At 40.1% G+C, this 13,002-nt stretch overlaps 1 protein-coding gene across 1 annotated transcript in view; it reads right to left on the bottom strand.

The window, feature by feature from the left end:
• Positions 1-11,105, bottom strand: part of ube3d (ubiquitin protein ligase E3D) — a gene marked incomplete at its 5' end in the record, with an annotated part of 14,031 nt that extends 2,926 nt beyond the window's left edge. Inside the window, 8 exon segments of the mRNA XM_035673107.1 lie at positions 2,728-2,866; positions 5,696-5,862; positions 6,900-7,008; positions 7,726-7,804; positions 7,887-7,959; positions 8,615-8,834; positions 10,250-10,340; positions 10,894-11,105. Of these exon segments, the coding sequence (XP_035529000.1) occupies positions 2,728-2,866; positions 5,696-5,862; positions 6,900-7,008; positions 7,726-7,804; positions 7,887-7,959; positions 8,615-8,834; positions 10,250-10,340; positions 10,894-11,105 (1,090 nt within the window).
• Positions 11,106-13,002: the final 1,897 nt, after the last annotated feature.

Below are 13,002 nucleotides of genomic sequence, written 5' to 3'. Positions count from 1 at the left end.
TTTGGCCCCAAAATCATAATCATGATCAAATTTCGATTAATTGAGCAGCCTTAATGTACTGTGAACATTTTGAACCCTTGGTCCATTCACACACATGTTTTCACTTTTTCCTGATTAGACCTCTTAGGACTGTATACAGATTGCACTTGATCGGTATCTTCCTGCCTTCCCTATTCTAATAGGTCTTTTTTTCACAGCAGACATTTTGGCTTCTCGTAGCATGAAAAGCACAGGCGTTACTGCTTTTTTAATGATGGCTCAGTACCTTTAAAGTCTTCCAGTAAGTCAATACAAGGGCCCTGGAACTGGCACACCTAAATGGAATACAGTTGTTATTAATTAGACCTGTGCTGCTGTGCCATAGGTCTAATAGTACATGGAGTTCGGTGCCCTCACATAACTCTCAGTACTTGAACCTGAGCAGAGATCTAATCAGGCTGGATAAGTGAAAGCACCTGTGTGGGTGTGCTGGGCCTTTAACATCGCTCTCCGTTTTCTCTTCCAAATAAGTGATTCAGAATTGTTGGGTTAAATTTGTTCAATTCTGTCTGATGCTCAACACGATACAAGATTTTCCTTTAAAAGAGGTTGAAGTGATTGCGAATGCTAATGCCAATCGCTCTTCTCAAGAAGGTCTTTTAAAGCAGTAGGAAAACCATTGCTCACAATACCCTTCCTCTCTCTTCCTCTTTCGCTCTCACATCTTCATCTCACTTTCTCTAGCAGATGCCACTCTTCGAAACATTATAAGCTTCCAGACTGCCGTCCCACTGCATGTTGGTCCTCCTCCTTTGACCCTCTGGGCAGCAGTGTATTTGAACAGGGACTCTCTGAGGCTCTTAGACCACCTTCGGTAACTCTAGATGCCCCTATGATCACATTACCTTCCTGTCCTCTGCCGCCTATAGCACAAGCTTCTACTATCAGGAAGTGTTCAAGTGTGTTAATTTATCACACTCTCTTTACTGCTGTAACCGCTTCCACCACCAGACAGATACTATGTCCTGTGTCTGGGTCGCTCTGTAGCCTTCTCCATTTCAACAGAGCCTAATTTTTTTCCCCCGCCCACCACTGTCATGTTGTTACCTCAGGAAACAAAAAAAATAAATATAATTATACTACAATGTGTAGAAGAAAGAAGAGCAACAGTTCTGAATTTTTATTAGTTTGTCATCCTCAGGGCTTGTGGTGTGAGCATTTTAAGGTGTGAGGCACAACACCTTTTGGCAAGAGAGGAGGTGTAGGTGAAATAAAAAGAACAGCAATCCAGTGTAAGTGAGCCCTCTATTCCAAATTCCACTTCTTCTAAGGTGACATATTGCTGAATTTCAGCTTTGAAATTGCGTTACTCCAACAACACAAATCCCAGTATGATAGTAAAATACTATTACTGCCTTCTGAGCTCATAGTTCTTCATACTTCTAATTCATTGTTGTTTGAACAGAACTAAATCTTTTGTTCTTGTTGTGACGAGCATTGGAGTTGTCTTTTACAAACACACTGCCCCGTTTCACAGGCCTGGTGTAGCATGCTTTAAAAACTTTTCCAGCTGACTTGTATTAAACCAAGAACCCTGTAAAAGGGGTCGTAAATGTGTACTTGATGGCTGCATACATAATCATGCTTAAGACTGAGACTAAGGCTGTCCAAGGCAAAAAAGATAGCACCCTAAATAGTTAATGATCCATGTAGAAGACGAGCATTGATCTTAGAGTGCAGTGGCTATGATATAACCCTGTTCGGCTGGTTAGCTTTCATTCTGGTGCGTATTTTAAAAAAGTATGTTTTCATCTTAAACATTACCAGAGAACAGGCTTTTTGGATGAGGACCAACCAACATTTTTGGTGAATATAATGCTATCTCAAAAACCAGTTTGGCTGGAGTTGCATCTTTAACTCTAGTGTGGCCATGGATGTCCGTTTCATTTGAAATCTTTACACAAATGTGAAAATTAAAAACATAGAATATATTTGGATAGGTTACCTTTTCATTGCAAATAAAGAATTCCTTCTTTAAATAACTCCACTGCCTTTAGATTAAGAAAGACTCAAGTGAACAACTCCGCCGAGGCTTACAACAAAAGAGGCTTCACCTGATGTACAGCAGACTTGCCTCAAATATCTGCTGACGCTATATTATTCCAGCTCTCATATTGTTTAAACTTGTTTAAGTGGTAGGAGTCACTTCCTAAACTTTCTGAGCAGGAAGTGGAGGATAATGGTGCTAATTACCCCTGTAACTATGTTTAAAATTGCAGGAGAATAGAGATGTCAGCAAAGTTAACACCTCCTATTTTCTAGTCAAACGGTTTTTCCTTGGCAACTCTGGCTAAATATACACATTTTGCACAATTACAGGTGTATAAAAGCTGGAATAAGGCTGACAAAAGAAAAACCTTACATTTGACCCACATAATCCCTACAGCGAAGCTGTTAACTGAAAGCTCTGAATCATGAAATTAATTAAGTCGGGATACACTGTCAAGCACTACTGAATAATGGATAAACAAGGTGCTGTAAGTAAGAACTAAGTGAAATAAGTGATTGCTGTCAGCTATGAGTCCATGCTGTGCTGCTAACGCAGCTTTTTACAAAGATGAAAATAAACTTTCAGCATCTCTCTGCTCATACTGCACAGTAACACATAAGCACATTACAAATACCTACAAACACGTTGCTATGCCAAGGATCGACATGCGTTAGTTAGTTACACGGTAAATGTCTCACCTCATAGGACCTCATGCAACGCATAGACACAGGGAGTGTCGAGTTGCTGTCATCTATCACTTGCAGCAGCTCCTCGCACACAGTCAGTGGCAGCACCACAGGATGTCCTATGGCATTGACCTCCCAACTAGCTACAATGCTGAAAACACACACAGAGCAGAGGAGGAATGATTTAAAGTGACTGCCACGGCATTATACTATCAAGATGATGCCCAGAATAGCTGCTGTAAATCCTATATTTGTCCAGACGTTTTAATTACATAGTTTTAAACTGTAAACTAGATAACTAGGGATACATAAAAATGGATATATGGCGTGTGTGTGTGTGTGTGTGGCATCAATAAGTGTCTGTGTGTGAGACGAAAAGAAGAGGGGACTGAAAGGAGAAGAGGAGGAGTGATTGAGAGAGAAAAGATTGATGCTCTGTCAGTGTGTGGTGCTGATCCAGTTCGTTTGGGTGACATTTAGCCATCTGTGCAGTTCCTGAGAGGGAAAAGTCTTCCCAAAGTTTTTGCAGTTCTACTTCCATCGCACTGCATGTTTACATGCATGGGATATTTGCTGTGTCTTCACCCTCATCTTACTGACATATTTACCAGACAAGGACTGGGGCCCTGGAAACACCAAGAATAAACTACTGTAAGAAGCAAACACATATAAAAATGTTAGCTTATTGAAAATGTATTTCTTCTTAAAACATTAATAGTTATGTAATTAATTTCATCTGAAAAAAAACCCAAACAGTCTATAATTATTATTTTAGGAAAGTTACAGTTATCACTATTATCCAACCCTAACCCATATTGTGTAAAAACTAAAACAGACTGAAATCTGTGTCTGCTGTATCTGTGAAATAGTGGGGTGCTACTGACTGGTGTCCTCCAGGACCAAAATTTGCAGGTATTTCAAACAGAAACAGAAAATAAAATAATGGTTAGTAGGGCACACTGACTGACAGAGTCATGACAAATTGGAATGACCATTGACATGTATATAAAAGTATAACTGTGGGTACCCCAGTCGGTAGAATGAGGGTTAATTTGGTTGAACTGTATACACAGCAAATCTAATAAAGTTATCACATACACACACAGACCCAAACGAGTCGAAATCATAATTCTTTGTGCCTAGAAATGTAGTTAATATCATCTAAAGTACGGTTTGATTACTCACATATCAGAACAAATTCTATGGCCCGTACAATTTCCATTAGACTCAATTTCCATATCTATGAGACCTCAATCCCATTGTACCGGACTGTGATGGTGCCTGCGACTTTCACTCAACTCATAATCAAGTCACCGCCATTAGTGACAAGCGTAATCCACTTAGGCATTGGCTCACTGATTCTCCAGCCAATTATTGGCAGTTTTAACAACACATACTGCAACCTCTGGCTGCAGTCGACTGTACCCGACTGTATCCTGAATAAGAGGGCCATCATCCAGGGAATTCAGCTCCCCAGGCCCAACATTTAATTTAAAAATGTCAGAGATGAGTGATGAAGGATGGATGGTAAATTATGTAGGGGGAAATGGAAGTGTGAGTAACACCGGCATTTAGCTTTGCAAGACTTCAGAAAAATGTCAGAAAATAGGTGAAAATTCAGAAAGCACTTGCTCAAATGTGAAGCCTTAAAGCAAAGACTTTTATTCTGTTCTGTGACTGATGAGGAGTTGGTAATAATTAATTATATTATATTATAATAATTTAAATAAATAGAGACAGTCAGTTACATGGGCTGATTTTAGCTTATTGCATATAAACTGATATCAGCATTTGTGTCGCCTGATAAGTGCTGCAATACAGAAAAGTCAAAGATGTGTTTGAGATCATTTAGAAACACCATTACATAATTTGTCCACCAGGGAGCAATGACTGAAATTAATATATTTTTACTCAAACATCTTGCTAATGATTTTTCAAAAATGTTCATGTATGTTGTGTGTTCATGTAGAAATATGAATCTGGCACATACATTATCAGAGTTTTTTCAAACTCAAATATATTTTATATAATATTCTGGATGGGTCTAACAAGTCTACTGTAAAAAAAAAAAAAAAACCTAAAAGCATAAAAGTTTATATTTCATTTCTGGCAGGGCTGAGAATGACCTCTATGAAATAATTCTTACAAAAAGTGAAAAGCTGAAATTCCAGACTTGCCAAACACAGCAGTGCTCCAGTCAGAAGTTGCTGTCATGGCTTGTTTTACCAGGACGACATCTCTCTTGCTACCCAGCGTGCACCTATGGTGAAACACTTTCCCGAGCATCACTCAGCTCATACAGTTTATCATGTCATTTAAATGCACTCTCGCTGCTTTGACTGAGTAGACAAGCCTTCCTCCTTTCATGGGAGTTTTTCCTGTAATTACCCTTTCTCCGTCAGTCAGCCGGTAGGCTTGTCAAATTGGTAGAAACATCAAAACTTCTCTGCTCTGCCTTCACTCTACGGCGGCTGCAGGGAAAGGAGGAGGAAGAGGAGGAGGGGTAAAAACGCTGAGTGCTGATTCAGTTGAAAATAATGAGGGTGGAAGGCTTCTACAGTGGGGTGCTGCTGTACTGAACATAGAGGACCACATGCAGCACATCCACCTACACCTCTCTAATGCATCACAGCAAGGTACACAGAGCCTCGCTCCAGTCAAAACAACATCCCCTGTATGTGCAACAAACATGAGCGTGGCTTATGCAACTGACAACACTGAGATGATAAACACCTTTGATGGCAATCTCAAAAATAACAGACAATTATGTCTGCGCAGGAACCCTTAGCGCAAAGTGGTCTATTAAGACCTGAAATCTGTGCCCCAACAAAGTGGTCTTTCATGTCTCTCGGTGAGCCGAGACAGGTGCTGATTGAGAGGGTGCGTCGGAAAGATGAAAGGATGAGATTAAGAAGAGGAAAACAAAGATTGAAGGGAGGGGGTTTGGAGGGCGGAAGATGCAGTAAGAGTCCTCGCTTACTCTCTCTGCTCGATGCCTGTGTGAGAGCAGGAGGTGTAGAGGAGTTTCAGGGCCCTGGCAGCTCTGGGTGATGGACTGTGAAGAGCCGGGGAGCTGATAGACCTCTCACCCCCGACACACGTCTCTGGGACTGACGCTATGATGGAGTCGCCGTTCAGCAGCCAAAGCTGCGGGAGAAGCATACAGGTCACTTAACACTCAGATGCCACATGGGCAAAGGAGTCAGACTCCAATACATAAATTCTGTGCATCCACTCATGCACACCGGGGCTAGAGTGATACTTTGGGGATGGTTATGTGCTTTTAATGACCCTCATATTCTGCTTGGGGTCACTCAATAAACATTTAACAGATAAAAATTGTTTTATTACGTTTATACTTCATGGCTTTTCCTGATTTTATGAAAATTGAAGTCCGCTACAGGAAATAAAGCATTGCTTTCCAACTGTAAAAACATGTTTCTTCATATGCTCTATATTTGTGATAAAAAATATGGTTCTCACTCACTTTATTTACAGCATTACCTCTCCTAAATCCCAAAGTTGTATAGCAGTTTGTTCAAAAAAGATCTATCAGGGGCTTTAATAAAATCACAAGTAAAGAAAACAAATTTGATAAGAAAGAAAGTGGTTTAATTTACAATTATTGCTGTTACTGTACCCTATGATATGATCCAGATGATTTGATTTTCTATTCCTGAAAGAATTTGATCCATTTTGGTCCAATTGCACACAGGATTAATTAAATGGTTATTGCTAACCCTTTTAAGTAAGTTTCAGTGACAAGCTTTAATGTCCTAGAGTGTCAAGTCTGCCAGAATGTGTGTGTGGGGGGGAGGGAAATAACACCAGCCAGCTTCAGTTAAAATAATATTAATATTGGAATATAAACACTTACACTAAAACTACTTAAAATACAACTACTATCCAATACTAAATGGACAATGAAATGGATAATGCCCAAATGAATAGATTTATCAGCAAACTCTTTTTACTGCAGTGGTGTGTTAGCCACTTGTAAAAATCCACTTGTAGCTGATTTTAAAGAAGCGGCAAAGCCTGGCAGTGTGCTCAAACAATTCATAATCACAGCCAATCAGCTTTTCACATCACTTGAAGGACGCTTTCTCCCATTAACCATTAATCGAGTAGTCTATTTTTACTAATATGTCATGGTTTCTCTGATTATGTTAGCTTGTTCTTACCAATAAGAACGCCTTTCCATCAGGCGTCTGGACAGAGAAGTGGAAGGTGCTCAGTGAGTTGGACAGTCCCAACAGCCTGGCTGCAATAGCCCTCTCCAGGAAGAGGGCCCTGCCAGAGAGAGACAATGTCCATAGTGTTTATAGAGCATATTAACTTGCAGTCATTTAACCTCATGCACTCACAGTAAAACAGAATGGAGGTGTCTATGGGTTTTGGCAAGATGACAGGGTGTGTTTTTCTATCTATTACTTAATGTCTCAGAGATAAAGTTGTGTGAAAATATGTTGCTTTTTATGGTCATGCATAAGCCCTATGCTAATTTAAAAAAATGGTTTGACCATAAGTCAAAAAATGCAGCTACTCATTCATGTAAAGTAGCTTTAAAAGGAAAAGTGGTTTTCAAAAGCTGGTGGGAAAAAAACAAAAACAAAGCGAGACTGTGATGCTTGTGCGTAATCATCAAATTATTCAAACTTGCACCGTGGGAGATGTGGTTATTAAAATGTTTAATTCAGACCTACAATAGCAACATTGTAATTAGATTTGAAAAAGCCTGAAGATAGTGCTGATATGCGTCATTCCCCAAAGTTTTACCAAAATCCAATCAGTGGTGGGACAGATTTTGGGTCAGAATAACATACCAATGAACTCATCTATACAAAAACATACAACAATCAGACTGGTTACCTAGAAGGATGGTGTGTGACTTTATAGTTTCTCCTACAGTCTCTGCATATAACAGCTGCTTTTTTTTTTATTTCCCTGTGAAAGAATGTGCTTCAACAGTTACTTAATTGTCACCACTTGGCTTGGAGAAAAACCTGCCTGTTAAGTGAAGCTTCTGGCTTTCTGTCTCCCACAGCGGCCTCCACCACCACCTGTGTGATGTACAGTTTCAGGGTCCCTGTAAGATGCAACAGAGAAAGGCTCAGACACACAGTTGAAAATTATGATTATTTATGAAAATCTTTAGGAGTGATGTATACCTGGGGCGACAGCCTCTCCCAGCACTGATGAGCAGCTCTTGCAGGAGACAAGTGCCAGTCGGCGGCAGGGTTTCTGCACGTAACAAAAGAGAAAAAGAGAAAAAGAGAAAAAAGAAAATCATTCACCACAATACACACCCATCTTTACCTTGGCTGTTATCAAGCCGCAATCGATAGCCACTATAACCAGGATGGAAGACAGAGGAGGAGAGACAGTGAGAGATATATGGCAGGCAGATTGTCATTTGTTCTCCTTCTCTTTCTATCTGCCTCTCTTTCTATTTCTCAGTTTCAGTCATGCAAAGAGTGCCACTCGTGCAGAGAATGACTAATAAGAAGAGTAGGGAGATCAATCCTCGTCTACAAAGCGCTAAAGTTGGACTTCACAGATGCAGCCGTCTGAGGAGTGCGTGTCTGTGTGGGGGACAGTGTACTGTATGATAACACTATGAATTCAGTTTTGCCTTTTATTTAAAAAATACGGTGTTGACCATTCAGTGCTTTCACCATATTTATTGATATCATTATTTTAATCTGATGCCCAGATATATATTTATAGATACATAGAAATCAGTTTTTCATATAGATTTACTTTTCTAAAAAAAAATAAAAAATGAAACACTTCTTAAAACCTGTAGTTTTCTCTTTGAAATGCTGGCTCAAAGCCTTTGTCTTTCTTCTAAGAATAAAAGGAGCAAACGGGTTGTTTTCCTTTGCAAGTCTCTCACCTTTGGATCTTGACTGTCTTCTGAGCCAACAGGGCTCACTTCCTCTGTGAGAGTCTGTTCACAGCTGTCGTCTCTGGCTACAAGGAGGAAGGTGTCACCGAGTAAACAATCCTCGGCTCGGGGTAGCAGCTTCTTAGCGAACGGATCTGGGTGGCAACACCAGTCGTCCACGATAGAGTTCCAGTTGCCGTTGGGGAGAGGAAGGACTCGCTTAAACACTCTGAAGAAGAGGGAAAACAAAACAAAAAGCAATTACAGGTTTTGTTTCCATCACTGTCTAGTGATATTTGGAAATTGTATTAGCTGTTATCTCTCAATAAGCACACAGTTTCCCTAGGACCAAAGAAGATCAGAATACAAAGGGGAAAATCAGACCAAAGAAAAACCAAATGGCACCAGAGACTGAGGGGGATAGGTCATGTTTTTCACTTGTTCCTTAAAGTCAAAAGCGATAGTGTTTCCACCGCCTCATTTTGGCTGATTTCGAGGGAATACGACAAAATCTGAGTCGGTGTCATCATTATTACTATTACTCATAACCAGTTAAAAATACATAATAACACAATACTACATTCCATTGTTTGGCTACAGACGCCAAGGCAGTCCGCCATATTGAACCAAACACTGGCTGTCGATAGGGCCTTTTGTGTTTTTTTGCGAGTTTCGTGAACGCTGTAGTTTCTCAAACACATTTCACAGCCGTTCTCATTCCCAGGTCGGCAAACACAGGCGCGAGCAATGTTCAGATAGTTGCAATGTGCAACTTCACTGCTAGATGCCACTAAATCCTACACACTAATCCTTTAACTGGAAACAGGTTCCTGCTTCTGAAACCGTGAGAGTTGTGAGACTGAACCAAAACAGTGTTTATTTGATCCCGTGAAACCAAAACAATAAGCTGAAAAAAGCTCAAATAAACAAAGGGAGAACTGCAGAGTTAGGTAATCATTTTCTGTTGAATTGTCACTTCTAGTCTTGATGTAGTCATTTGACCAAGTGTCAATATAAGAATACCGATCAGTGCAGCTTTAATACAATACCAGTTTTATTAATTCCAGTAAAACACTTATGAGAAACTTTCAAAGGGTTCTTTTTGATGGCCGCAGTCAATGGCAACCTTAATACCTCTAAGCAGCCATAAAATGGAACATATTGCTACAAAGCATAATGAGGCATAATGTTGTTAAAATTATAACTTTTACAACGCTCCAAGCGCTGACAGTTTTACATTCCCCAGCCCTTGTTGAAAGCGAAAAATAAGTTTTTGGCAACTTTTAGTGGGTTATTGCTGAGAAACATAGCCAGAGGCCAAGGGTCTGGGTAATGCAGCTATTGCAATTTTCAGCATATCACATTGCTGACCAGAGAAAGCTACAAGCTTAGGGCAATAAGAACAATAGCGCTGTCCAGCTGAACCACCTCGAGGTAAGAAACACAATTGTTTTTTAATGGGCAGCGTGGACCTTTACGTCAGGTTGACAACTGTGCACTCCATCCATCAATTTTTCTTTCCCAGACTATCACTTTCACTGCTGGGTCACACCATCAATAAACACCTGCTCCTCTTCCTGCGGAGGAGGGTGTAAATAAAAAAACATTTCCACTGATGCTCTTCCTCGTCCGTCTGCTCCTCACCTGTCCTCCAGCAGCCTGGTCATGCAGCCCTGGCAGTAGAAGCAATAAGTCTCTTTTGCCCGGAGTGTCTCCATCACGCTGTCAGAAGCCTCTGTGGAGGGCCAAAGGCAAACAAATAAATGAACCAGATTTGGTGAAAGGGTTGTAACCTTGTACTACAGAGCAGAAAATCGATAAAATACTGGGTGGTAATGGTGGCTCGGCTAGGGAGCGGACAGATCGATCGGATTTTGACTGGATTTGTCAATGACTGTCCTTTGCTGTAAATTCCTCCTGCACTGGGAGTCACATACAAAATCTCAGGAAATGCCAAAAGATGGCGTTTGTGGATATTATGCAACGACTCTAGGGTGCACTTTTGATAATATGAGATCAAACCAAAAGGGAATATTCTCATGATTCTGATGATCAGTTACTTGTGGGCTGTTAAGGGTCCCAAGAGAAAGAATTTACACCCTCGCTGTCCCAGATGACCAAGTGACTCAATCCAATTAATTCAGAATAGACAGCAGGCTCTAAATAGCTACCAAAAGACTTTGTTCTAGCTTTGGCATAGAGGAGTCTAGAAGCAGAAAGAAGAAGGAGGCTGCACATGTCTGGATGTGTTTCCATTGTCCATTACCTTCACCTTCAGATGACATTACCTTCCTCTGTGCTCCTTGAGACATTAATGCGCAGTCTGAAATGCAGCTCCTCTCCACAGGATTCTCCCGCAGGTGTGGGAATGCAGGATCCCTGCTCGAAGGTGACTCCTGCCGGCAAAGTCAGGCTCAGATCTCCTCTGGGAGTCCGGACGTGGAGAGAAGAATCTCCTCCTGTCACGGCCACATCTGCAGGATTTCTGGCCACATCTTTCCTGGAGAGCAGATACAGGCTTTACACGCACATCGGAAATAACAATGGAATTTGTTTCCCTGCCGAGGGTTAGATGAGTTGATCAGTACCTCTCTTGTCTGTAAGGTAAATGTGAAACTAGAGCCAGGAGATAATTAGTTTAGCTTAGCACAAAGACTGGGAACAGGAGGAAAATACTAGCCTTTCTGTCACTATGTGGTTGCCATGTAACAAACACAGACTGTAGGTCCCGCACATAATCTCGTAAAACCACAACTTGTCAGTTTTACACTTTGTTTGTTGTACACATTAAACAAAAGGTGTTAATTAGTGAGCTTTAGAGGTGCTGGTATGTGGCTTTTGTTGTCTTCAAACGGTGCCAGACCTGCTATTTCTCCCCGTTTCCAGTCTATATGTTGAGTTAAGCCTCAGAAATAAACAGATTTTTATATATATATATATTTGTTTTCTACGACAATATGTACTAGTAATGATTTCTGAACTGAGGAGGCTGAATCATTTCGTAGTCTCTGTTCTTGATGGATAATAAGTGAACAACAAGCTAATATATCAAAAACATCAAATCATACTCCAATTACTCAAGGTCTCAATACAGTGACTAATGAGTCAGCCTTCAGTGCAGACATAGACTGTATATAAATATAATCAAGTGGAGAGATCTAAAGTGAAGAACTATTAGAAATAATACTACTACAATCATCAATAACAGGTCTACCTCCTGCTGAGTGCTGCTGTCTCACCTGAAGGAAGTACTGAATAATGGCCGAGTTCATGAAGACCACTAGCTGAGAGAAACACTGTTTTTACTGAAAACAAACTGGATGCAGGCTGAGCTGCTCCTCTGGTTGTAGGGATGCATTTAAAGGGGTTTATTACACGTTTCTACCTTTTTTCTTACAGCTTTGACAATCTTTTACAGCCCTGATAGTGTACAGGCCTACTCTGAGTGGTTGGTGGCTTTTATTTCATCCCCTTCTACAAGAAAGAAAGAAAACTTTAGCTCTCCTAGATCTACTGGGTTACATAACTTTCAGCAATATATTGGCTGCACAAAATGTGTAGCAAGAATTCCCACATTTCTCCCACTGTGCAGTCACTTACAGAGTTACCTCTCCACTGTAAGTTCAGAGAGAGGACCAGGGCTCATTTTACTGCCTGTCAAATCTCATTAACCCCATCTAGTGATGTTGTAGGTGAACTACATCTTCAGCGAGCAAAGGCGCCTGATATCAAAGACTTAGAAGAAATATTAGTATAAATTATACACCTACAATAAATTATTGGAAATAATAATATTAATAATTCTTTATTCATATGGCACTTTTCAAATGTTTTACATAATTCTCTCATATTATAAAATATTATTGTAATTATATCTAATTACAATGCTGTTACAGTATAATATCCAGACTATACTGTGTGAAGCCAGGAGACTCTAGATACTTCATGTGCTTCAGGTTATTATAGAACCTAAGCAGAGTTTTTCTTTTTGCTGGATTAAAAGTGTATCAGGACTCTCCGAGCCACATGGCTAAAGGCAAACAAAATGCATAAACACCGCTGGTGGAAGAAGCCATATCACACTATAAAAATACTCAATTACAAGCACAACTCCTGCATTTAAAGTTTAGCAAAGTATAGCATCAGCAACAAAATGTACCTAATGTATAAAAAAGAAGCATGCAGAATTGCCTGTCAGTGTTATATCATTATATTACTGGATTATTATTCATATGTAGGTGTACTTTGTATTTTTGTAATATTGTAGTTTGTCAAAGTGGAGGAAATTAAACAACTTAAAGCTGCAGTAGGTCATCTTTATAAAAAAATATACTTTTGTCATATTTGTTGAAACTTTTCACTCTATCCTGCTCTGATTGGTTATTTTTGTCCAGGCC

The sequence above is a fragment of the Morone saxatilis genome, unplaced genomic scaffold (genome assembly GCF_004916995.1).
Source record: "Morone saxatilis isolate NCDOM2014 unplaced genomic scaffold, NCSU_SB_2.0 Contig24, whole genome shotgun sequence".
Taxonomy (NCBI): Eukaryota; Metazoa; Chordata; class Actinopteri; family Moronidae; genus Morone; species Morone saxatilis.
This window is presented reverse-complemented; position numbering and strand designations above follow the sequence as displayed.